The sequence below is a fragment of the Antedon bifida genome, chromosome 9 (assembly GCF_963402885.1).
Source record: "Antedon bifida chromosome 9, ecAntBifi1.1, whole genome shotgun sequence".
Taxonomy (NCBI): domain Eukaryota; kingdom Metazoa; phylum Echinodermata; class Crinoidea; order Comatulida; family Antedonidae; genus Antedon; species Antedon bifida.
In genome coordinates, this window is record NC_136234.1 from 20,817,518 (window position 1) to 20,841,403 (window position 23,886).

Genomic DNA, 23,886 nt, shown 5'->3' on the forward strand with positions numbered 1-23,886 from the left:
TTTACGAATAACCTTCTATTCCGTGGAGCACGTATTTGGAGGATTTTCAGAGATGAGGGTGAGGTATTGGGCATGTCGGGGATGGGGGTTCGCAGTCGGTTAAGTGGGAAGGGGGGCTTTGTTCGCAAAAAAAAAACCTGGCTACGGGCCTGGGCTGCTCTCTGGTGTTAGGATTTGTCTGCTAGGGTGGTGTTTAATAGGAGCCATCTAAATCAGCTATCAACTTATATTAGACCTATGATTAGATTTAAAAAATGACAGTCATACCTGAACAGGTAGAAAACGGCAAAACGGCCAATATCACGAGGATTTGAAAGATGAACATCTTTTTACACAATTCTGTATAAACGCTAAACTGTGTCTGGTTAATGTTAATATTATAATGCTGTAGTTATTGTTTACTTTTATATCGCACCTGATTTTATTCTTACAGTGTGATTGGTCAATTACGCATCACGTGTCATTTAGCTTTTTGAAACATTTTGATAATTGTTGCGACTTTTTTGACTGATCGCATTATTGCTCGCCGTCTATAACGGTTATTATTTAAAGTGTTTATTTGTAGACCTACTGTGCACTACCGTATCTATATCGATCAGATTGGTAGTGTTATAGTTTAATAGGTTTTGTAATACTCGCTGCACTTGGTTACGCCAGTAGTTCAGTACATAAGATGTAGAATTAAAATAAAAACTATGCTATATTTATTTATATATTCTGGTGTCTTAAACTTGCTGTTACTTCTTTCCGAGATTAAAGCTTGGCACATATTTCGAGCAACTGAAAAAAAGAATAAACATTTTACTGTGCTTCCAGATCTTCCGAAAGCTACAAGTTGGTTTGATTCGACAAAGATTCGAATAAGATTATGTAATTTTGAATACTTTTTTTTCATTTATTTCATTGAATTATGACTTTTAAGTCGTTTGTATACGAACTGTAGGCTATTATACAAAAATAATAAATTTAAAAATAATAAAAATTAAATTCAGTGAAATACAAAACAACCAACCAACCTAAGAGAGCAGTAAACCTCTGTACAGTTCATTCCAAGTTTTATATAATTTAGATTTTGCAATTATGCATATACTTTAACACCAGTTATTGACTACCTTTGAACAGTCTATGATGTACTGTATATGTCTTTTGCAATGCATATACTTTAACACCAGTTATTGACTACCTTTGAACAGTCTAAGGATATTATGTACTGTATATGTATTTTGCAATGCATACTTTAGCACCAGTTATTGACTACCTTTGAACAGTCTAAGGATATTATGTACTGTGTATGTATTTCTAATATATTCTATTGGAATTGTACAATGCCTAGGTTGTTTGAGAGCAATGCGTAAACCATTAGTTATTCTAACACATTCTAAAGGAGTCATAACCCTTCACTACATTGTAACTTTAATACTATACATTATATTATTCAGTATTAGTTTACTATTACTTACGTCTTCAAGTGTAAATGTCAGAGATTTCTCATTTGTTCCACCGAGCTTTTCAAATTTTCCTGCATAATAAAAATATGGTAGAATTTTGATGGATGAATGAAGATGGATGGATGGATGATGGAAGGAGGGATGGATGATGGAAGGATAGATGATGATGGATGTATGATGGATAGATGATGATGTATGATGATGCATGTATGATGATGGATGGATGGATGGAAGGATGGATGATGGAAGGATGGATGATGATGGATGGAAGGATAGATGATGGATGGATGATGATGTATGATGATGCATGTATGATGATGGATGGATGAATGGATGGATGATGATGGATGGATTGTGATGTATGATAATGCATGTATGTTGATGGATGGATGAATAGATGGATGGATGATGATGAATGGATGATGATGGATGTATTATGATGGATGGATGGATGATGATGATGGATGGATGATGCTGTATGTATGATGCTGTATGTATGATGATGATGGATGGATGGATGGTTGATGATGGAAGGATGATGATGTATGTATGATGATGGATGGATGGATGATGATGGATGGATGATGATGGATGAATGAAGAATGGATGGATGGATGAAGAATGGATGATGGATGATAATGAATTATGATGGATGATAATATGGACAATGATGGATGGATGATGAATGGATGGATGATCATAATAAGGAATGATGGATGATAATGATAATGATATTGATTGATGATAATAGACAATGATGGATGATGAGGATGATAATGATGATGATGGATGAATGAATGATGATGGTTAGATGATTGATGATGATGACTATGAGGATGATGATGAATGATGAGTATAATTGGTGAATGATGTATGGATGATTGATGAATGGATGGATAATGGATGTTGATAATTAATTTCCATTAAAATCTACATCCAACCAATCGTAATCAACTAAGATGGAACTAGTAACACTGTTATGCGTGGGTAATTTTTGAATGACTTAGTACATACACGAGCCTAGATAGGGAAGATCTGTACTGCCGTTCATTGCAAGAGGAGAGGGAAGTCTGGTAATGTGGAATGATAATGTATCAAGCCAGAGATGAAATAAAATCACGAATACATTTAGCTGATTGTCGTTGTGTTAGTCGTCGTCAGAAATGTATTGACCGACATAACCTATCTATTTCTCATGTGTAGCAGAGTGTTTTGTTTTGTTTGTATTATAACAGCAAGTTCATTTTGGATTTTCAGTATATTAAAAAATATGACAGCAAAGTTGGGCTTACCAATTTAAATTCAACACCTTAACTAATACATCACTACCCATTATAATATAAAATGGATTGCGTCATACGAAAATGGATTGATTGTAAAACGTAACAAAGATACGTTCTAGTCTGATTATTAGGTATCCATGCAGTGATGACGCGGAGGGTTATTTTTGTAACGTTGCATTTAAAATTAATTTGTTTACAAAGACATCTTTTGGCTGTGAAAGTCGTTAATTTCGTTGACGCAAGCATTACTTCTTTTACGAATTTTAACAATTAAGCTAACAACAAAACATTCAGCAATGAATGATGCCCTGCAACTCTGACCCATGCCTTCATCTTTGCGTGAAAATAAAATTCATCGACGAACGAAATATATTCAATCCATTTCCTTGTACATATTGCCAAAGCTAATAATCGATTTGTCCATAATTATTGCGTTTTTCCGGGGTTTTCATAATTTAAGGCCAAAACATAATTTTACGTATAGTTTTGTATTTCCGTGTAGCACCTTATTTATAAGGTTATATACCGTTAACAGAGCAAAGTTTGCTTAAATCCATCCATCGGATCAATTTCATCCATATTTCATACATATCATCCAACCAATCGTAATCGTCTAGGATGGAACTAGTAACACTGTTATGCGTGGGTAATTTGTGAATGACGTGTACATACACAAGCCTAGATAGGGAAGATCTGTACTGCCGTTCATTGCAAAAGGAGAGGGAAGTCTGGTAACGTGGAATAATAATATATCAAGCCAGAGATGAAATAAAATCACGAATACATTTAGCTGATTGTCGTTGTGTTAGTCGTCGTCAGAAATGTATTGACCGACATAACATATCTATTTCTCATGTGTAGTAGAGTGTTTCTTTGATTGAATAATTTTGTTTGTATTACTGTATAACAGCAAGGTCATTTTGGATTTTCAGTAAATTATCTAACGGCAAAGTTAAGCTTACCAAATTCAACACTGTAACTATCCCTCACTATTCAATTATTATATTATTATACCATAAAATGGATTGCGTCATACGAAAATGGATTGATAGTAAAACGTAACAAGGATACGTTCTGGTCTGATTATTATTATGTCGATCAATGAATTTCCTTTTTGAGGATCAATAAAAGTTATCTTATCTTTTCTTATCTTATCTTAGGTATCCATGCAGGGATGACGCGGAGGAGTATTTTTGTAACGTTGCATTTAAAATTAATTTGTTTACAAAGAAATATTCAACAATGAATGATGCCCTGCAACTCTGACTTTTCCATTCACACATGAACTTTGCGTAAAAATAAAATTCACGACGAACGAAATATATTCAATCCTTTTCCTTATGCACATTGCCAAAGCTAATAATCGATTTGTCCATAATTATTGCGTTTGCCGGGGGTTTTCCATAATTTAAGACCAAATCATTATTGTACGTATAGGCCTAGTTTTGTAATTCCGTGCAGTACTCTTTTTTCTTCATTTCCGTACGTCCGTAAATATTAGGCCGAACTTTGAAATAACCGTGCTATACTGGTAACAGAGCAAAGTTTGCTTAAATCCATCCATCGGATCAATGTCATCCATATTTCATACATATCATCCCACCAATCATCTAGGATGGAACTAATAATTTGTGAATGACTTAGTACATACACGAGCCTAGATAGTGAAGATCATGGAACTAGTAATACTGTTATGCGTGGGTAATTTGTGAATGACTTAGTACATACACGAGCCTAGATAGGGAAGATCTAGAACTAGTAACACTGTTATGCGTGGGTAATGTGTGAATGACGTAGTACATACACGAGCCTAGATAGGGAAGATCTTTACTGCCGTTCATTGTGAGAGGAGGGGGAAGTCCGGTAATGTGTCATGATAATGTAACAAGCCAGAGATGAAATAAAATCACGAATACATTTAGCTGATTGTCGTTGTGTTAGTCGTCAGAAAGTTATTGACCGACATCACATAGGCCTATCTATTTCTCATTTGTAGTAGAATGTTTCTTTGATTGAATAATTTTGTTTGTATTATAAACATTTGGATTTTCAGTAAATTGAAAAATCTGACGGCATAGTTGATTTAAATTCAACACTGTAACTATCCTGGACCCTCACTATTCAATTATAATATTATTATACCATAAAATGGATTGCGTCATACTAGCCTGGGTGCAGTACAAATTTTGCGGGAAAAAAGTATAGGAAATTTTTTTTTTCTGATAGAGTATATCATATAGAATGTCAGAAAAAAATTCCCATCCGTGGGTCGTACACTCCATGATTCAATCACTTTTATGTTGGTTCGATGGGGTTTGCTATGTTTTTTTTAGGTTTGCGGGGGTTTTGCAGGATTTAGCAATACCCTGTTTTTCCCGCCAAATTGGACGCCATATTGGATTCTGGCATGGTGATGTCATCGTATCGACTTGATTCATCAACTACTATGAGAAGTAGTTATTAAAGTAAGCCTCTACTAATTTTAATCATTAAAACACAACTGCTAGTAACAAAAACCGTTAATTGATTTTCCCTATCCCCTATATATAGGTATTTGTGTGTGTTAATAGTAATTTGTGTGTGTTTTATAAGCCAAAATTTAAAAGTGCCGTAAAAATTTTTCCCCATGACCCTGGGATGGGGATTTTTTTCTGACATTCTATATCTTACTTGAATCTTACTTGAATATTCGGGCTCATGATTAAGGCAAATGCCTTTTAAACGCCCTCCATTTCTTCTGTATTTACTAGAATTGGTAGCAAAATTTATCTCCCATTGCTCTGTCATTGTTTAGTTGATCTTTGAATGCATTTATGTTTTCTGCTTGTACTGTAGTGTGGTATAGATTGTTCCATGTGTTGACGATTCTACTTGAAAAGGAGTGGCTTCTGATTTTCAGTCGGGCTCTTGGCTTTCTTAATTTGAATTTATGGCCCCTTGTTCTACTGTCCTCTCTAAAATCAAAAAAGATTTCGGCTTCAATATCATCTAAGCCCTTGATAATTTTAAACACTTGTATAATGTCCGCTCTTCTTCTTCTGTAATTCAGTGTAGGTAGTCCAAGCTCTTTTAATCTCTGATCGTAAGATTTATCTTGTAACTTTTTGACAATTTTAGTGGCCCTACGCTGCACTCTTTCAAGCTTATCCAAATCACCTTTTAGGAGAGGGTACCATATACAGCTTGCGTATTCCAGATGAGGTCGAATTATACTTTTATAAAGGGGCAGGAACATATCCTTATCCATGTAAGCAAAAGATCGCCTTACCAGTCCAATGAGTCTATTTGCTTTATTTACAGCTTCATTCGTTTGTAGTGAAAATTTTAAAGACTGATCAAAAGTGACTCCAAGGTCCTTTTCAGTATTGGCATTTGGCAGATCCTCGTCACCTTCCTCTGTTGGCATAGTGAATTGCATTTGTGGATTTGAATTTCCATAATGTATTACTTTACATTTTTTGATGTTGAATTTCAGCTGCCATCTTTTAGACCAATCGGATAATGCCTTGAGATCATTTTGAACAGTATCATTTCTGTTTTCATGCACTACATTAAACATCTTAGTGTCATCTGCAAACATCCATACTTTAGATTTAACTGCATCAGGTAGGTCGTTTATGTAAATTATAAATAATAAAGGGCCTAATACGCTGCCTTGAGGGACTCCACTTTTAACCGTAGACCATTCAGAAAATGCTGCGGCCACTCTAACTCTTTGTCTCCTCCCTGTCAAAAATTGATGTATCCATCTCAGTAGGTTTCCTTTTATTCCGTACGCTTCCAATTTTGTTATTAATCTCTGGTGGGGGATAGAATCGAACGCCTTACTGAAATCCAAATATACAGCATCAAAGTTTTCTCCTGCATCCAGCAATTTTGTCCATTCTTCCATCACCTCCAGCAATTGTGTGACGCAAGATCTACCTTTCCGAAACCCATGCTGTGCTTTTATAATAAGGTTTCTATCATTTAAAAACTGTATAATTTTGTCTCTCACAATTGATTCCAAAAGTTTACATATGACAGATGTCAAACTTACTGGCCTGTAGTTTCCAACCTCCGTCTTGTCCCCTTTCTTAAAAATTGGTACTACATTGGCACATTTCCAGCACTCCGGTAACTGTCCAGTCGATAGTGATTTGTTGTATATTGATGTCAATGGAGTTGCAACAATTTCTTTAAGTTCCTTCAGTACTCTTGGATGCACGTCGTCTGGTCCAGCTGATTTATTTGAGTTAATCTGCTGAAGGCATGAAAGCACTTCCTCCTTTGTCACTTCAATTGAATCCAAATGGTCATCCACGTCAACTCTTGGTGTAACTTCTGGCAATGACTCGAGGTCTTCATTTGTGAATACACTTGTGAAAAATGCGTTGAAAATTTCAGCTTTATGCTGATTGTCATCAGCCATATTACCCTTTCCATCCTTCACCAATCCAATAGATTGAGATGTTTTGGTTTTCTCTCTTACATATTTCCAGAAACTTTTAGGATTAGTTTTTACTTCATTGCATATTTTCCGCTCAAGTGCAATCTTTGCTGCCCTTTTTTCACCTGTTACTATATTTCTTGCCTTTTTGTAACTGTCATAATCTTTCTGTTGTCTAGACCTTGTAAACTTTTTCCATGCATTGTGTTTCATTTTAATTTTCCTCTGAACGTCACCAGTCATCCAGATAGGTTTATTTTCTTTTTTTATGTTTGACTTGGGAATACAGATCTGAACAGCATTTCTTATTGATTGATTTAAAGCTTCACAGGCCTCTTCAACATTTGTATTTTCAAATTGGTAGTCCACCTCAGTAATCAATTCTTTCATTTTAATATAGTCACCCTTGTTGAAATTTAGCTTGTATTCCATTTTCTCTTGTATTTTAGTTACACAGTCATATGAAAACAAGATTGTTACGTGGTCGCTTTTTCCTAATGGTGGACCTATCTCAATATCACTTATTTTGGTTTCATCCATGGTGATTACTAAGTCGAGTATGTTAGGTGTTTGACCATCTCGAAATCGTGTTGGTTGCTGTATACACTGGCATAGAAAATTATCTCTAAGGCATTCTATAAACCGATTACTTTTATGTGTTTCATTTTTATTAGTACTCCAAGAAATCCAATCAATTTCAGGAAAATTGAAATCTCCTAACATGATTAAATCAGAAATACCATTTAGTTCACTTGCTTTGTCGATAGCAGATAGTAACGCTTGATTATTTTCGTCAATACTGTTAGGACTTCTGTAAATACATCCGCATAATAGTTGTTGCCTTTTATTTGTTTCAATTTTGATCCATAGTGCTTCCACAAAATTTAAATTCAGTAACTCGTTACAGATACTGGCATTCAGCTCTTCCTTCGCAAAAATAACCACACCTCTACCACTTCTGCCAGAATCAAATTTTGTATATCCCTTGATGCTTAACTCAACTTCCAATATGTCTGTACAAGTTTTGTTATTTACTTCTGTTATTGCAACCACATCAGGTTTCCTTTGATTTGTGACATCACGTAACTCACCTATTTTATTTCTCAGGGCATCTGCATTTGTGTAAAGAAATTTCAACGACTTCTCATAAAAATCAACAATGTCATCGTTTCTTAAACTAGATTTATTCTGCTTTAATCCTTCTATAAAAGCTTTAAATTTTTTCTTGTCCTCTGTACATTTTTTTCTTCTTATAAATTTTTGTTTCACTTTTCTTTCTAAGTTAAAATAATTTTCTTCCAAACAAAAAGATTCTGTATTCGAAAATTCTTTATGCTGATGAACTAGGGCCTCGAAAACGATCAAACGCCAGTTCGCTATCCCGCTTCACAATTTTACCTCTTCTTATAACAAGATCAATCTCACCGTTATCTTTCCTTGTTCTTAGTTCCTGTCTTAATTCATAGTTCATTTGCCTCTCTTTTTTTGATCTATCAGGATTAATATAAATGTTCTTTAGAAATGCGTGATCCGTGCTTCTAAGTTTTTTTGCATTTACCATCACTTCCCTTTTACTTTTCAGGCTATCCAAAGAAACTCTTACCATTCTACACCCGTCTTCCGTGTATTTCCCAAGCCTGATCACTTCTGTTATTTCAACTCCCTCTATCTCCAGACACTCTTTGAATAATTTTTCAATAGCAACCCTGTCTTCCTTCAGTCTCTGTTGAGAACTTTGGTTATCAGATTCAGGTAGATTTTCAATCACAATATTTAATTTACGAGATTCTCTATCTCTATATTCTTCAATGCCTTCCTGAACACTCTCCTTAATTTTCCCATCCATTTGATCATAGCTCTCTTTTAATTCTATCAAATTATTTCTTGTGTCGACCTGGATTTTTTCAATGACTTCAATGTTTTTATTGGTTATTGATGCTCTAAGCGCCTGATCTTTTTGCGTTTTTTCCATAATATTTAATCTCACATTCATATTTTCCTGCAATTCATTTATCTCCGCAATTTTCTTCAACAAAGGTAACTGCACAAGGCATGTATCACATGACCATAAAAAATTCTTTATTTCGCTGTCAGAGAGGAGAGCATACATTTTATTTGAGAGTTTATATGGTATACTCTTTCAAAAAAACCCAACAAAAATTTTCTTATACTTTTTTCCCGCAAATGTGTATATTAACTGTTCTGCACCCAGGCTATATACGAAAATTGATTGATAGTAAAACGTAACAAAGATACGTTCTGGTCTGATTATTATTATGTCGGTCAATGAATTTCCTTTTTGAGGATCAATAAAAGTTATCTTATCTTATCTTCGGTATCTATGCAGTGATGACGCGGTGGAGTATTTTTGTAACGTTGCATTTAAAATTAGTTTGTTTACAAAGAAATATTTTGGCTGTGAAAGTCGTTAAATTCGTTGACGCAAGTATTCTTTTACGAATTTTAACAATTAGGCTAACAACAAAACATTCAGCAATGAATGATGCCCTGCAACTCTGACTCATGCCTTCATCTTTGCGTGAAAATAAAATTCATCGACGAACGAAATATATTCAATTCATTTCCTTGTGCATATTGCCAAAGCTAATAATCGATTTGTCCATAATTATTGCGTTTTTCCGGGTTTTCATAATTTAAGGCCAAAACATAATTTTACGTATAGTTTTGTATTTCGTGTAGCACCTTATTTATCTTCATTTCCGTACGTCCGTAAATATTAGGCCGAACTTTGAAATAACCGACGTGTTATACCGTTAACAGAGCAAAGTTTGCTTAAATCCATCCATCGGATTAATTTCATCCATATTTCATACATATCATCCCACCAATCACAATCATCTAGGATGGAACTAGTAACACTGTTATGCGTGGGTAATTTGTGAATGACGTAGTACGTGACGAGCCTAGATAGGGAAGATCTGTACTGCCGTTCATTGTGAGAGGAGGGGGAAGTCCGGTAATGTGTCATGATAATGTAACAAGCCAGAGATGAAATAAAATCACGAATACATTTAGCTGATTGTCGTTGTGTTAGTCGTCGTCACATATCTATTTCTCATTTGTAGTAGAGTGTTTCTTTGATTGAATAATTTTGTTTGTATTATAACAGCAAGTTCATTTTGGATTTTCGGTAATTGAAAAATCTGACGGCAAAGTTAAGCTTACCAATGGTTTATTTAAATTCAACACTGTAACTAATCCCTCACTATTCAATTATTATATTATTATACTATAAAATTGATTGCGTCATACGAAAATTGATTGACAGTAAAACGTAACAAAGATACGTTCTAGTCTGGTTATTAGGTATCCATGCAGTGATGACGCGGAGGGTTATTTTTGTAACGTTGCATTTAAAATTAATTTGTTTAGAAAGAAATATTTTGGTTGTGAAAATCGTTAAATTCGTTGACGCAAGCATTACTTCTTTTATTACGAATTTTAACAATTAAGCTAAACAACAAACATTCAACAATGAATGATGCCCTGCACTCTGGCTCATCTATTCACAAATGATATAGTTTTGTATTTCCGTGTAGTACCCTATTTTTCTTCATTTCCGTATGTCCGTAAATATTAGGCCGAACTTTGAAATAACCGTGTTATACCGGTAACAGAGAAAGTTTGCTTACAACTTGAAACTTATTGTGTGTGGGTATATATTACATGGGTTAATTTGCCTCTTGTGACCCACAGTCAGTTATGCTTCGAAACCCAGAATGTATTAAAGTCAATATTTGACCAATTTTGATGGATGCATAGATGGATGGATGTATGATGATGGATGGTGATGATGGATGGATGATAATGGATATTGATGAATGATAATGTGGACAATGATGGATGATGAGGATGATCATGATGATGTGGATAATGGATGAATGATGGTGGTTGGATGATTGATGGATGTATGATGATGAATAAATGGATATGATGTATGGATGATGGATTGATGAATGGATGGATAATGGATGTTGATAATAATGGATATTGATGGATGATGACGATGTCAATGAGGTTGAGGAGGATGATGATAATGGATAAAGATGACGATGATGGATAATAGATAATAATGGAGGAGTAATGGATGATGTCGATGAGCTTGAGGAGGAGGATGATGAAGATGAAGATGAAGATGATGGGTGAGGATTGATGAGTATGATGGGTGACGATGAGGAGGATTATGGATGTGGATGATGGATAAGGATGGATAATGATGGATGTTGATGATTGATGACGATGGCGAGATATCTGTAGGCCATTGGCAGAGTTCGTGCTTGATCCAAGTAAGCAAGATATCTGATTCACACGGGCACTCGGGATCTTCACACGGAATGTAAACACAAACAAAGATACAGATATCGAAGTTTCTACAAGGTATCTATTTGTTGTAAGATGTGTGTAAATGTGAATTTGTGTACAAAGAGTAAGTGTTTGAATAGGCTACTTACTGATAACGTAGCGAATCTTTGAAACCATTAGGAAAAATTCGTCGTATGTTATCTTATTATCACTGCCAACGTACCGGCTCACTAGGTGCTGCAGTACAGCGTCACTGGTTTTAAGACCTGAAACAGAATCCGTTGAATAGTTTAAAAAATGGTTCTTCGTTTGCATTTAATAAACTGTAAATATTGCATACTATTTAAATATATATGTACGTTCAAGAGTGCCGCTTTTAAAAAGAGGCGTGTGCTTAAAATAAATGTTATATACAATTATTAGTCATGTCGTACGAAAGGCATATCAAAGTCTTAATGAATGGTTGTATCCAATTAGAGGTTGAGGACTCGGTGATGAAGTGACGGGACGGGAGTTTAAAAAACCCGCGCTCCTACCCCCTGGTCACTACCGTAGATACCTGCTCGTGACAATGCATCTCGTAACTCGCTCACATCAAGAGTTTTGCTTTCGTCCTTATCAGCTCGAAGAAACATCATCTGAAATCAGAAACAAAGTCTCAACATTTAGACGATTCGCTAGCCATAATCACGTAGGCCTAAGGTCTGAGTCGAAGCTAAGTTCGAAAGGATGTAGCCATTTAAACTTGCCAACTTTGTATTGGTAATGTTTTACAACAAAATGGAGTTGAGTCAAATCCGTCTCATGTGCCACTTTTATTATTTTCTTTATTATTTATTACTTTATTAAAATGAATATGATATTTGACTTGGCAAAATAAAATGTTGTCAATTATCTACTTGCTTTGTTTTCCTGTTTATTTGTACGAGAACGTTCATGCTTTTTAAGTTATTGTCCTGTATAATTGTGGACGTTAATAGGTATCACACCTATCAAGAAAATTGATATATTGGTAAATTATTATACAGGTATTGAAATCTCCAGTTACCCGTATCTTAGCCGAAATATTAAATAGACCGCCCTCTGTCGCTCTACATTTTGCCATGTGTTGTATTTCGCTGTATCTATTATTATTATATTATGTATTGGTACTTACATCACAGTAAAATGACCATGCTCCAATAGCAATGCCTTCATTGACAGAAAGTTTCCGAGAATCGTCTTCCTATAGTTTTAAGCTTAAGGAATTTAGACAAAAAACTTAAGCCTAAGTCGCCATCATCCGCTTGACCGCGAGCCATAAATTGTGAACGCGGTATAAATGTTCTGTTTAATATAGAATAATTTTTATTGACATGACCAGAAACATACAGGAAGGGTAGCATACACTTTTTGCCGCTCTCAATGTTATTTATTTCTAGAGACAATAATGCCTGTATAGGCCTACTCTTGTCTTTGGATGATACGTTAACTCGTAAAATATGTTGACCTTTTTGACGATAGAGCATGAATTTATTCTCATATGATGATGGTAGACGATGATGGTGCCTACATTGAGCCTGATCCGTGTTTTTGGAAAACTTTTTTTAAAACAAAAGGATACGTCAAACAGTGAGGCAATAGCTGCCGACGTCTCATGTGATATGTCAGAAGGAATGATATCTATAAAAAAAAATAATATTTTTTATTACATTACAAATAATTATTATTATTATTATTATTATTATTATTATCTAGACAGATGCTCATTAGAAACTGTCGAATATAATTATCCTAAATATGACTTTACTTTAAATGTTGCAAAATACACAGTAACGAATTTATTGTGGTGGCGTACTAACACATATAACATACTTTCTCTTTTCCAACGTACAAAGAAGTTATCCAGTTCTGAGTTGTCCATCAACCCGTCCTGTAAGATGTAATTGAGACTGTTTACGACTGGAATGCATTATACTGCATGAACACAGCATCTTCATACCATTTATCAAATTGGCTAACATTTGCGTATCATTTTTTTATAATGTCTATCTTACAACTTTAATAAATCATACTTGTTTTGTGGAACCCTTTCTCTGCTCCCAAGATGTAATGCTTTGTAAATGTTTATATTTTATATAACAATAAATCAATTTAAAGCCAGAGTTAATGGATCTAAAGCAAATTAATATTCCTTATGCCACTACTGACTTACCTCTCCAGCATATTCTTCAAATACTGATTGAATGATTTCAACCATCATTGGGTCAAGCGTTTTATTCTAGAATAAAGAACAACATTGTATGTATATAATTACGATCTAATAATAGCCACAATGCTGCTGCTGTGATTGGTGGGTTGCTCTTCTTGTGTTTTATTTTTTTTCTGTTTATTTGTCTGAATACAGGGTTCTCTGGGAGAACAGTCTTTAACTTAAGAGGTCCCCAGTAAAAATAAGAAATACATAAAAGAAAAATAAAGACATGTATTCACGGATGTTACTGTTTTGAATAATATTATGACCAATGCATTTGGCCGTTTTGTAAACCTGATGTGTATTCTTAAATTGAAGTGGAGTTGTGGCTTGGTGGTTATGATGCTTGGCTACCACTCTAAGGGTCCTGGGTTCAAGTCCCGTCACATGTCAGGATTTTTTCTAAGGACCAAATTACTCCACTCCCAAAGACTTTGTTTATGTAGAGCATCTTGTGTATATGTTTGTCTTGTGAACCTCTGAGGGTCCCTAATGATCAGCAATAGCTGGATGGATCACCCTCATTAAATATGGTATGGTGTGATGTGTCCAAATATGATTATATCCATTTATGTGCACATTAATTTTTGTCACATAAAGTTTGATAGTGTAGACAAAGCTTAACACAAAAGCCACATATACTTTTTAGAATACACCTACCTCTGATAAGGTTGGAGTGTAAAACGATGTGCTGTTTGCCGATCTAAAAATGTATGAATACTCAAATCAAGCTAGATTTTTTCGAGGATTTCGTTATATAAATGCATTTACGGATATAGAAACTATCAAAATAATGTACATAACTGTGAACTATTTCTAGTAGATATGCAAAAAATGAAAATCTACGAAAGATTATGCATTTAATCTGCAGACCATTTGTAGAGTATTACAAATTACATTGATGTTTTAGTTAACAATGAATACAATACTGTATACTTACTTGGTCTTTGAAAAAGCTCTGCAAAAGAAACGCAAAAGGAACGGAAATTCTTTGTCCTTTTCAAACGTTGAAGGAATGATGACGTAATTACCCGGACCAAGATCCATGAACAGAGCAGCTTCTCGTATTCCTAGTTTGTGTTCAAATGAATGTAGTGGTTTGTTTGTTTGAATGAACTCCATATCCACTGGACATCCATCTTCTGTCTGTGAGTTAAAAACTATTATTGTAGCTAATATTAAAGAGGGTACAACAACAGAATATCACGAAGGAAAAAAATAAGAAGATGTATAAAAAAAAATGGAAAAGAATGAATGAATAAAGGTGTTAACCACGATTTGTAACTATTTGTATTTTTGGCTGGGCTAGAAACATCATTTAGTTGTATTGCGTGTTCAAGTCATTATAATCGTACACAGAGCCATAAATGATTCTCATTTACAATTTCACTGCGCATTTAATCTGAATAATGCTTTCTGTAGCGCTTTGACCACATTTGGCGGAGAAATGACTACAAGTATTTAATGTTCATCTGAAACATGCTCCAGCTGAAACAGTACAATTCCGGTCAGCCAATTCCATTGATCTAATTTTGGATTTCCATTAACTAAACCTAAAGGTAGCCTATCTATGTAGTAATAAGGATCTCAATGGAAATAAGATAATACGCTTTTTGGGATATCCTGGAAAATATGTTATCATTGTGTTTATTTGATATGTCAGTAATTTATGTTATCACTTTGTATGTATTTTTATGATGATTTCCTAATAAATACAAATCAAATCATGTCGGTAATGTCAAAACAATGAATGAATCTTAATCAAAATGCTGTGTCACGATCAAATTAATTCGTGAATCATTAAAACTAAATTTTAACTATTTTTTAGACAATTTAGAAAAAATTACTTTGTACACATCAAACCCGAGATTAGAGTCTTCCCACCAGGATTCTTCTCTGTCTTTGCCAACTGCCATCAGAGAGACAACCACCAAATCACCATTATTGTCAACTTGTATGTTGTACTGGGGGTTCTTGTGGAAATCTAAGGAAAGAGAGTGCAGTAGTATCATTAACATAACAGGTGCTTGTTATACACTTGGTGCACATGAAACACATGCAGGGCACTTCAGTGGCAGTTTGAAGAACTCGCCTGTTTCTAGAAGATAACAATCGTAGTTTCGTTTTAGTTTCCATTTTATAATGGTTTAGAATTTTAGATTGTAAATTGAGACGAATTTAAGAAGATGTGATTTCCGGCTAGAGAGTGAGTCAACTGCTAATTGTAGGCCTACGGTTGGATGTAATTGCACACACAGGAAGCGAGCCCCCGAGTAATTGCACTGTTTGATGAAGATGTAATTGCACAAAGGAAGTGAGTTTCATGGTAATTGTACTGTTTGATAAAGATGCAATACCACACCACAATTAAGTGAGTCCGTGCGTAATTGTTGGATGAAAATGTAATTGCACACAAGTAATCATCGAGTAATAGCCAACTATGAGATTGCAGAGAGGTGAATCCGTGGGTCATTTTAGTCTACTGCTGGAGGAAGATGTGATTGCACACAAGTAATCATCGGGTAATAGCCAACTATGAGATTACAGAGAGGTGAATCCGTGGGTCATTTTAGTCTACTGCTGGAGGGAGATGTGATTGCACACAAGTAATCATCGGGTAATAGCCAACTATGAGATTACAGAGAGGTGAATCCGTGGGTCATTTTAGTCTACTGCTGGAGGGAGATGTGATTGCACACAAGTAATCATCGGGTAATAGCCAACTATGAGATTACAGAGAGGTGAATCCGTGGGTCATTTTAGTCTACTGCTGGAGGGAGATGTGATTGCACACAAGTAATCATCGGGTAATAGCCAACTATGAGATTACAGAGAGGTGAATCCGTGGGTCATTTTAGTCTACTGCTGGAGGGAGATGTGATTGCACACAAGTAATCATCGGGTAATAGCCAACTATGAGATTACAGAGAGGTGAATCCGTGGGTCATTTTAGTCTACTGCTGGAGGGAGATGTGATTGCAGAGAGGTGAGTCTCTTTCTAATTTTTCTACCAACTCTTTGATATTGTATCTTTTTATTTGTTGCCTACTTTCTTTATTATTTTCATAACGTCCCATAGCAGTTGAACCTCTTTGCCATTTATTCAAATGTTCAGTCACGTGCCATTTTACATCTTTATCAGACAGCTCTGGCGGTATGTGAAGAATTCGCAGCTCGTTGAATCTGTGCAGGATGTCTTTGAGATCCATCCTTAAATAAATGAAGCAAATGAATTTTTTAATGCGCTGTTAAAATATTGGGGATGAGGTCAATAGTCATGATCGCATGCGTCTAAATTTTATTTCTCAGTCGGCACGGTTAGTGCCATAGACAATAATTGGTTTCAATGCTATTGCGTGTGCCCGGTACGTGCGACAAATCCACTATCTTGTTTTCTATTCGTTTGCCAATACAAAGCATTACATAGACGCACGGTCAACCGTGCCGATGGATAATGATATAACACGGTCGATAGTCTCTTCCTAGTTTAGCTTCGGTTGACTATAGTGGCTCACTTACCAGAAATCACCATCGACCTCACTTTTTATACCAAACTTTTTCTTGGTATCTTCATCCAAAGATTTCATTTCTTCTGACCTAAGATGTTAATGTAAATTGTTACGTTGTAATATGATTTTTTTCGTTCATAAACAAAATAATTAATAAAATTAATTTTACCTGACGTGATTGTATGAAGATAACTCGTAACGAGAAATAGTTTTCAAATATGCCGTTTATATCTTACGTAACAAGTTACAGTACGGTACAACGATTTTTTTCATTTCAGAACATTTATTTCTCTTTTCTCTTCAAAAGGGACTAAAAAGAGATTTTCAAATTATGCAAACATCCATAGGTGTGTATGTAGTATAAGTAGGCCTATCTTGAGAGCAATATATGTCTTACTTGTCACCCCATGGTCCAGTCCATTCACAGCGTTCTGTGCTTAGAATTCTGATGATACTTGCAGAGGTCATTTTATCATTGTTGTCATACGTTACCTAAAGGTTCACAATAAGATAAGAAAAGAAACGATTTTTGGCTCAATAATATACAACTAATAAATAAATTATGACTACAAAAAAACAATTTCATGCGGTGAAAGATGAAATTATTTTGATACATTGAACGAATATAAAGCATCTATTATTTGTTTATAACAGACCATTAAAAATAAGACAGCGTTCACATTTTTGACGTGAAATAAAACAATTAGGCCTATATAGGCACTTACAACTCCAAAGCCATATATAATTGATCGAACGTGATCAGTCAAAAACAGCCTGTGAAAATGAACGCGCAAAACGAAATGCAGTACTCGCATAATAATATAACGAAATCGCACCCTCGATGACGAAATTAGGAGGTAAATAGAATATTATTATTCATCTTTACATCAAATTAAAATGTTCGATACGTTCTTATTGCATCATTATATTGCTGCGTTTTATGATCGAAAAAACACAACAGAAACACATCAAACAAACATCTAGGTAGGTTTAAATAAAACGTTATTTGAAATCATTGAAGTTACCAAATCTGGTAATACAAAGTTGAGTTAAATGAAGAATTAGCATATATCGTATTAAAAAGACGTGTAAAGGTTAATAAAAAGTTAATGTAGATTATAAACCCACGTGTTTTACACTTCCAGATAGAATGTACAGGCTCTGTAGTTGAAGACCGCACAAATCAAGATTCTCGTAATTTAAAAGGCCGGTCACAAGTGATCCAGTTTTTCTCCACATCATCAACTTAGAACGAAGTATAGCCTCTGTGAAGTCAGACATATCTACTCTCTCAACAGTACCACCAGATAGATCAATCAAAGCTTCAGGGATATCAAATGTACAATCCATCGCCTCGTAACGTAATAAAAGCCTTTATTATACAAAAAAAAAATTGTTTTTAATAGGATGGATAGTCAGCAGTGTCTTTTTCACTCGAGCTACTGTGCGTTCTAATCAGCTCTCATTTGAGAGGTTTTCAAAGTGCTGGAGAATGGAGCAGTGACAATGGTTTTCCTGCGTTATCTTCAGTTTCCCTTTGTTGGTGTAAACTATTTGTATTAATAATAATAATAATAATAATAAATAACATTTATAAAGCGCAAGAGACAAAGGTTTCAAAGCGCTGTGTTTTCCAAGATCTGTGCAAGTAGTAGCGTGTGATTATGCTTCTCTGAAGAGATGAGTTTTGAGTTTAGTTTTAAATGTGATTACAGATTTTGATGAGCGTATTTCGAGGGGTAGAGTGTTCCAGAGTTTTGGGGCTGCGACAGCGAAAGCACGATCACCGTAAAACCGAGTTCTGGAACGGGGTCCAGGTTTTAGAAGAAGTCTGCAGGATGAACGAAGCGAAGAGTTGGTTGACGGAGTAATGATGCTATGTATTAGGTGCTATAAGACCATCATTATATTATTAGCAAACTAATATTCTGTTCCCATTAGAAAGAAACACGACCCACGTCAATGTATCACGGATACAATATATCCATGGTAGACCTAGTTTCCAATAGGTTTAATTTGGATTAAGGAGTGTAAGTTGAGATGGAATTGAAGTTTTGAAGAATATGCGGCAATGACTATAACTGTACCCTTAGGCTTCACAACGTTGTTTCTAAAATCTAAAGTCGTTACACGTTTTGATACTGCAGAAGTTGGAATATGCATTATCTTTGGTGGAGGCAGGTAAGCATGATAAAAATGATCATAAAACAGATACGATTCTTGTTAAAGTGTTTAAACATTTAGGACTTTATTATTTTAATCTCGGGTATTGTTGTGATGGTGACTTGCAGTAAAAGTGTAAAAGAACACTTACTTTGCCAATGCTTTTTCCATGAGAGGAGCCCAGAATTCATCTTTTGATTGGCAGCGACTGAACATCAGTTTACCATCCAGTGTTGGCAGTCGATCGTCAATGACAACTTCAAACCACTTTCCAAATCTCCAAAATCTGAATCTAAAGATGCCTTTGTAGTTGTCTTTGAACGACTGTTCTGGACAGACGTAGTTTATTATGGACGGAATAAGCGTCAACCCTGCCAATGCGTTCATGAATGCTGAGTTTACTGTAGGAAACAATTTAATGGAGGATGGTGTAAATGATGGATGAGACAGTACTTAAAGATGTATTTATGATAAACGACTGTTCTTGACAAAGTTTAGTATGAACAAGCGTCAAACATGCTAATGCGTTCATAAATGACGCGTTTACTGTAGGAAACAATTTAACATAATGACATAATAATAACAGGATTTTTATAGCGCACATACCACCCAAGAGTGCTCATGATTTAAAAAATAAAAAATTACATTACATTACACATTTGATAATGGCGCTCTTAGAATGAACTATGGCATAATGACAGCGGTTGTTGTGGGGAAACAGGATAGCAGAATATCTGAATATTAATCTTTTTTATATACTCACCAAGACTTCGAACTTCTTTTACAATTACTTCATTAAACGATGCCCCATCTTTGAAAAAGAAAGGTTTCTTGCCTCTTAAGATTTCCTATATACAATAATTTATCAATAATGTATTTGGTAGTTCTAATGGAACGTATTTTATATTTCCCTTTTAATTATATTCATATAACTAAACACTGTAGCCATGATAATTTTAAATGTATGCCCTATCTCAAAAGAGAGACTTTATATATAAAATAAAATAAAAGGAAATATTGTTGTCAAAATACGAACGAATTATTCAAAGTAACTTTTTGTGCTACAACAAGTTACTTTGATAATCCGTTCGTATTTTGACAATTGTGCTACAAAAAGTTCCCTAATTATGTACGTATTTATTATACCGATATTTAAATAAGATAATTCAGCTTAGTTGGAGGTGGAGCGAATAATTGCTGTAAAGTACTTACAAGATGACCCCCCCCCCCCCCCCCCTTATAAATGTTATATAATTAGTTTAGTTTATTTTCATACATTTATGGTAACCTTAACAATATTTTGCCGATTATTTTTTAATTTAAAAGTCTCGAGAGAAATTATCAAAACAGTTGTAAGGCCCTGTCTACACCATCAAACTATATGTGATGTGTCTATATATGGACAAGATGATGTCATAGATGTCATATTTAAGCATATAACTAATTATATATACATAAAATAATTTGGGCATATTACACTTTTTTTGTCAAACTAGTTTGATAGTGTAGACAGAGCTTTAAACAGTCAACTTACATGTGGGCGTAGCCATCTGATGTCATTTCGCCTCTCGTAGAATGTCAACAAGGTTGTATCTTCTTTAATGAATATAGACTCGTTACATGCCTTAAAACATGGATCTTTGAATAGGTTGTCCCTATTGTACTGACTATCTTCTATCAGATCGGCGTAGTTTTGGCCACAAATTGTGTTTATTTTGATGGACTTAGCCATGTCTCAATAGACTTATAATCCAAAATGAATTGTAATATCAGGTGAGAGCAGCTTTAATACTGAACACACCACCACATCATGATCACAAATTATAGCTATTGTATTTTCATTGGGTTATTATGATTGTGTGACGTCAAACAATAAGTTCAATTTTAATGGTACATATATTCATCGATCCATATCATAAGCAGTAACTTCTATATGTAACCAATATACCGTAAGAAAAGACATATCGGAATTTAATTATGGAATAACAATAGTACTGCATATTATATCATTAGCGGCAGTTTAAGGAGATTATTCTAAGGCTAGTAATTTTCTATAACGCTACCATTTTTGTGTGTACTGTAAATTTACATTTATTTTTATTACAAAATAAAAAGGTTTTCAATTTAACACATGCATTTAATTGTTATGTATTATTTTATGCTCTCTGAATACGCTGTTATGGCAATAATATTAAATTTTTTACCTTCGTTCGTTAAAAAATGTACTGATAGTAATTGTTAGTCCCATCAGAAACCAGCTTGCAATTTCATTACATACAACATTATTGAAAAAAATGTTCAAAAATATTCTGTAAAATTACGTCATAGTTGGGCAAATGTCTTGCTTAACAATCTACAATTATGTTTATCCAATTCATAACTTGTATTTATACATTTTGTAAACTTGAACTCCAGCCTAGTGAATCACATGTATAATTATCTTTCTAAGTGAGAGAATGAGGTAGAGTTTACTCTATAAAAGTATGTGTCATGTATGTTTGAAGATGTAGGCCTAAAGTGTGGGACTTGTAACAACGAGGCAAGGTAACTGGTCCCAAGATAGGATGTCAAAGAAGGATGAGTCTTGGAGTCTATTGGTGGTACCTACGACGAAAGAAGAAACAAGATGTTTGATACCCGTGATATCTAATCTTAATGTGATCTCTCCTTATTATTTTGGGCAAGACTAATTCCAGATTTAAGTAGTCGTCCTACCATTGTTTTAAATGCTGTCTTGTGTTTTTTTTTATGAACTGAAATAAGAATTCTGTTCCGTACCCGTATGTGATGCATGAAGATAAATGTAATTTTTCGCTTGAATTATCGAATTGGTTTGATCGAAATTGTTATTGATTAAATTGAAAGAACGCTCATCATTTTTACCACCTCAGTTACCACAAAGGACTGCCTGAGTAATATCATAGAAAAATATATAATATCTCTATGGTAATATCGATTTAAATATTAACAAAATATTGATCTAATTCTAGTAAGAAAAATGAATATTTAAGTGAAACCTTTTTAAATATTATAAAATCTTGGTTTGTTTGTTATTATTTTTGTGTCTTAAATATATAATGCAGGTTATTATGTTCCAAATCATGAACAGACGGACGGAGCGAGAGGGTAAGCTGATACGAAATGTTCCGTGATGGTGAGCACTCCTCTCTGCAATTGACTTTTACAACAAAACTACCGTCATTTCTTTTATTTGGATGAGACAGTCTCCATACATAACCTACGGAGACGGCCGAATACATTGTTTATTCACAATGTTGAGAGCGCTGAGCCCTGATCGTCGTAGGCCTACCTTCGCCTCGCGCCGAAACGTACTATGCAATTTTGTTGTAAATTATCATAATTGTTTCAAAACCTTAATATTAATATCTATTTGGTATGCCTACCATTTTGAACAATAAACTCTCTATTTTTAAACAGGAAGCCTAATGCTTGATTATTATGATTATTTTATAAATTCTTTCTTTTAATGTTTTTCTATAAATGTGTATACACTGTATTATTTGTATAATTATTATATTATATTGCATTACCTATCACGAACTTTTGGAAGAACACCTTTATTTATGGTGAACGAGCTTTATATTTTGTACTATTGTATATATATTTTCGTGAATAAATAAAGATTTTGATTGATATGGACAAAATTATAAAACATTACACTTTATTTGTAACAGAAACAGAGTACTGTATTATTATAATATTGCATATTTCAGGTAGGCATTATAAGCTTAATAATATTAGTGATATATGGGAAAGTATTTCTAGTAATATCAAGTTTGCAATTTCAAAATCTGTACCAACTAGGAAATGTAAAAAATCGAAATCTTTTCCCTGGATAACTCCAGAAATCAAAAAGCTTTGCACAAAGAAAAGAAAGTTGTACAAAATTGCTAAACAAGTAGGAACTGAAGAAAGCATAAATAAATTCAAATCTTGTAGCAGGGAATTAAAAAAGTCAATATATTGTAGCCATCGGGATTATGTTGTAAATATTTCAAACAAAGCTACAACTGATATAAAACAATTCTGGGCGTATATAAGGTCTATAAAAAATGACTCAGATGTTATTAGCTTTAAGATAAATAACACAATGGTATCTGATGCTAAGGTGTTGGCTAATCTTTTCAATACACAATTTGTAAACAACTTTTGCATAGATAATGATCAGCATTGTGATTTGGATACAATAGATTGTCTTACCAACTTTGAATGTGAACCCTTTGTGATGCCTGAGGTATTTTATGCCCTCTCACAGTTAAATGTATCCAAATCACCAGGACCTGATTGTCTGCTTCCAATATTCTTAAAGTCATGTAAGGCACAATTGGCTAATGTTTTATGTACATTCTTTAATTTAACTGTACAAAAAGGTATTTTACCAAAACAATGGAAGGATGCAAATGTTGTACCTATTTTCAAAAGAAATGGAAAACCCAAAGACGAAATGAAAAGCTATCGTCCAGTGTCTTTAACTCCC

General features: G+C 34.3%; 2 protein-coding genes and 2 long non-coding RNA genes across 5 annotated transcripts in view; 2 read left to right on the top strand and 2 right to left on the bottom strand.

Annotated features, from left to right (window-relative positions):
- The window catches only part of LOC144853001 (uncharacterized), a 40,002-nt gene extending 39,646 nt beyond the window's left edge, over positions 1 to 356 (bottom strand). The window contains exon 1 of the mRNA XM_078711055.1: positions 268 to 356. Within this exon, the coding sequence (XP_078567181.1) occupies positions 268 to 325 (58 nt within the window). The 5' untranslated portion in view covers positions 326 to 356. The remainder of the gene's footprint in view (positions 1 to 267) is intronic.
- Positions 357 to 593: 237 nt separating this feature from the next.
- Positions 594 to 21,184, bottom strand: LOC144851888 (calpain-1 catalytic subunit-like). Of its 2 annotated transcripts, XM_078709538.1 has the most exons (18): positions 20,923 to 21,184; positions 20,152 to 20,236; positions 19,540 to 19,789; positions 18,354 to 18,597; positions 17,623 to 17,717; positions 17,236 to 17,313; positions 16,766 to 16,926; positions 15,564 to 15,700; positions 14,657 to 14,862; positions 14,377 to 14,419; positions 13,678 to 13,743; positions 13,338 to 13,395; positions 13,087 to 13,145; positions 12,640 to 12,708; positions 12,043 to 12,121; positions 11,633 to 11,749; positions 1,461 to 1,519; positions 594 to 780 (listed from the first exon to the last, which is right to left on the bottom strand). In XM_078709538.1, exons 1-18 carry the CDS (start codon positions 21,118 to 21,120, stop codon positions 754 to 756), a joined length of 2,031 nt encoding a protein of 676 aa, XP_078565664.1. In that variant the 5' UTR covers positions 21,121 to 21,184; the 3' UTR covers positions 594 to 753. The 2 variants fall into 2 exon arrangements, with proteins under 2 accessions (XP_078565664.1, XP_078565665.1); XM_078709539.1 differs by lacking the exon at positions 20,152 to 20,236 and having other exon boundaries at positions 20,923 to 21,045.
- LOC144851484 (uncharacterized) lies at positions 16,163 to 16,419 on the top strand. The gene is made up of 3 exons (XR_013614184.1): positions 16,163 to 16,227; positions 16,268 to 16,322; positions 16,363 to 16,419. It is a non-coding gene; the product is annotated as an uncharacterized LOC144851484 (long non-coding RNA).
- LOC144851485 (uncharacterized) lies at positions 16,448 to 16,722 on the top strand. The gene is made up of 3 exons (XR_013614185.1): positions 16,448 to 16,512; positions 16,553 to 16,607; positions 16,648 to 16,722. It is a non-coding gene; the product is annotated as an uncharacterized LOC144851485 (long non-coding RNA).
- Positions 21,185 to 23,886: the final 2,702 nt, after the last annotated feature.

What these genes read in the sequence shown, in the direction of transcription:
- LOC144851888 (XM_078709538.1), bottom strand. Translation starts at nt 21,120, where the DNA reads ATGGCTAAGTCCATCAAAATAAACACAATTTGTGGCCAAAACTACGCC. An exon ending in AAAAGAAGTTCGAAGTCTTG is followed by an intron (nt 19,790 to 20,151) that starts GTGAGTATATAA and finishes TGTTTCCTACAG; the next exon opens with TAAACTCAGCATTCATGAAC. An exon ending in ATGGAAAAAGCATTGGCAAA is followed by an intron (nt 18,598 to 19,539) that starts GTAAGTGTTCTT and finishes TGTATAATAAAG; the next exon opens with GCTTTTATTACGTTACGAGG.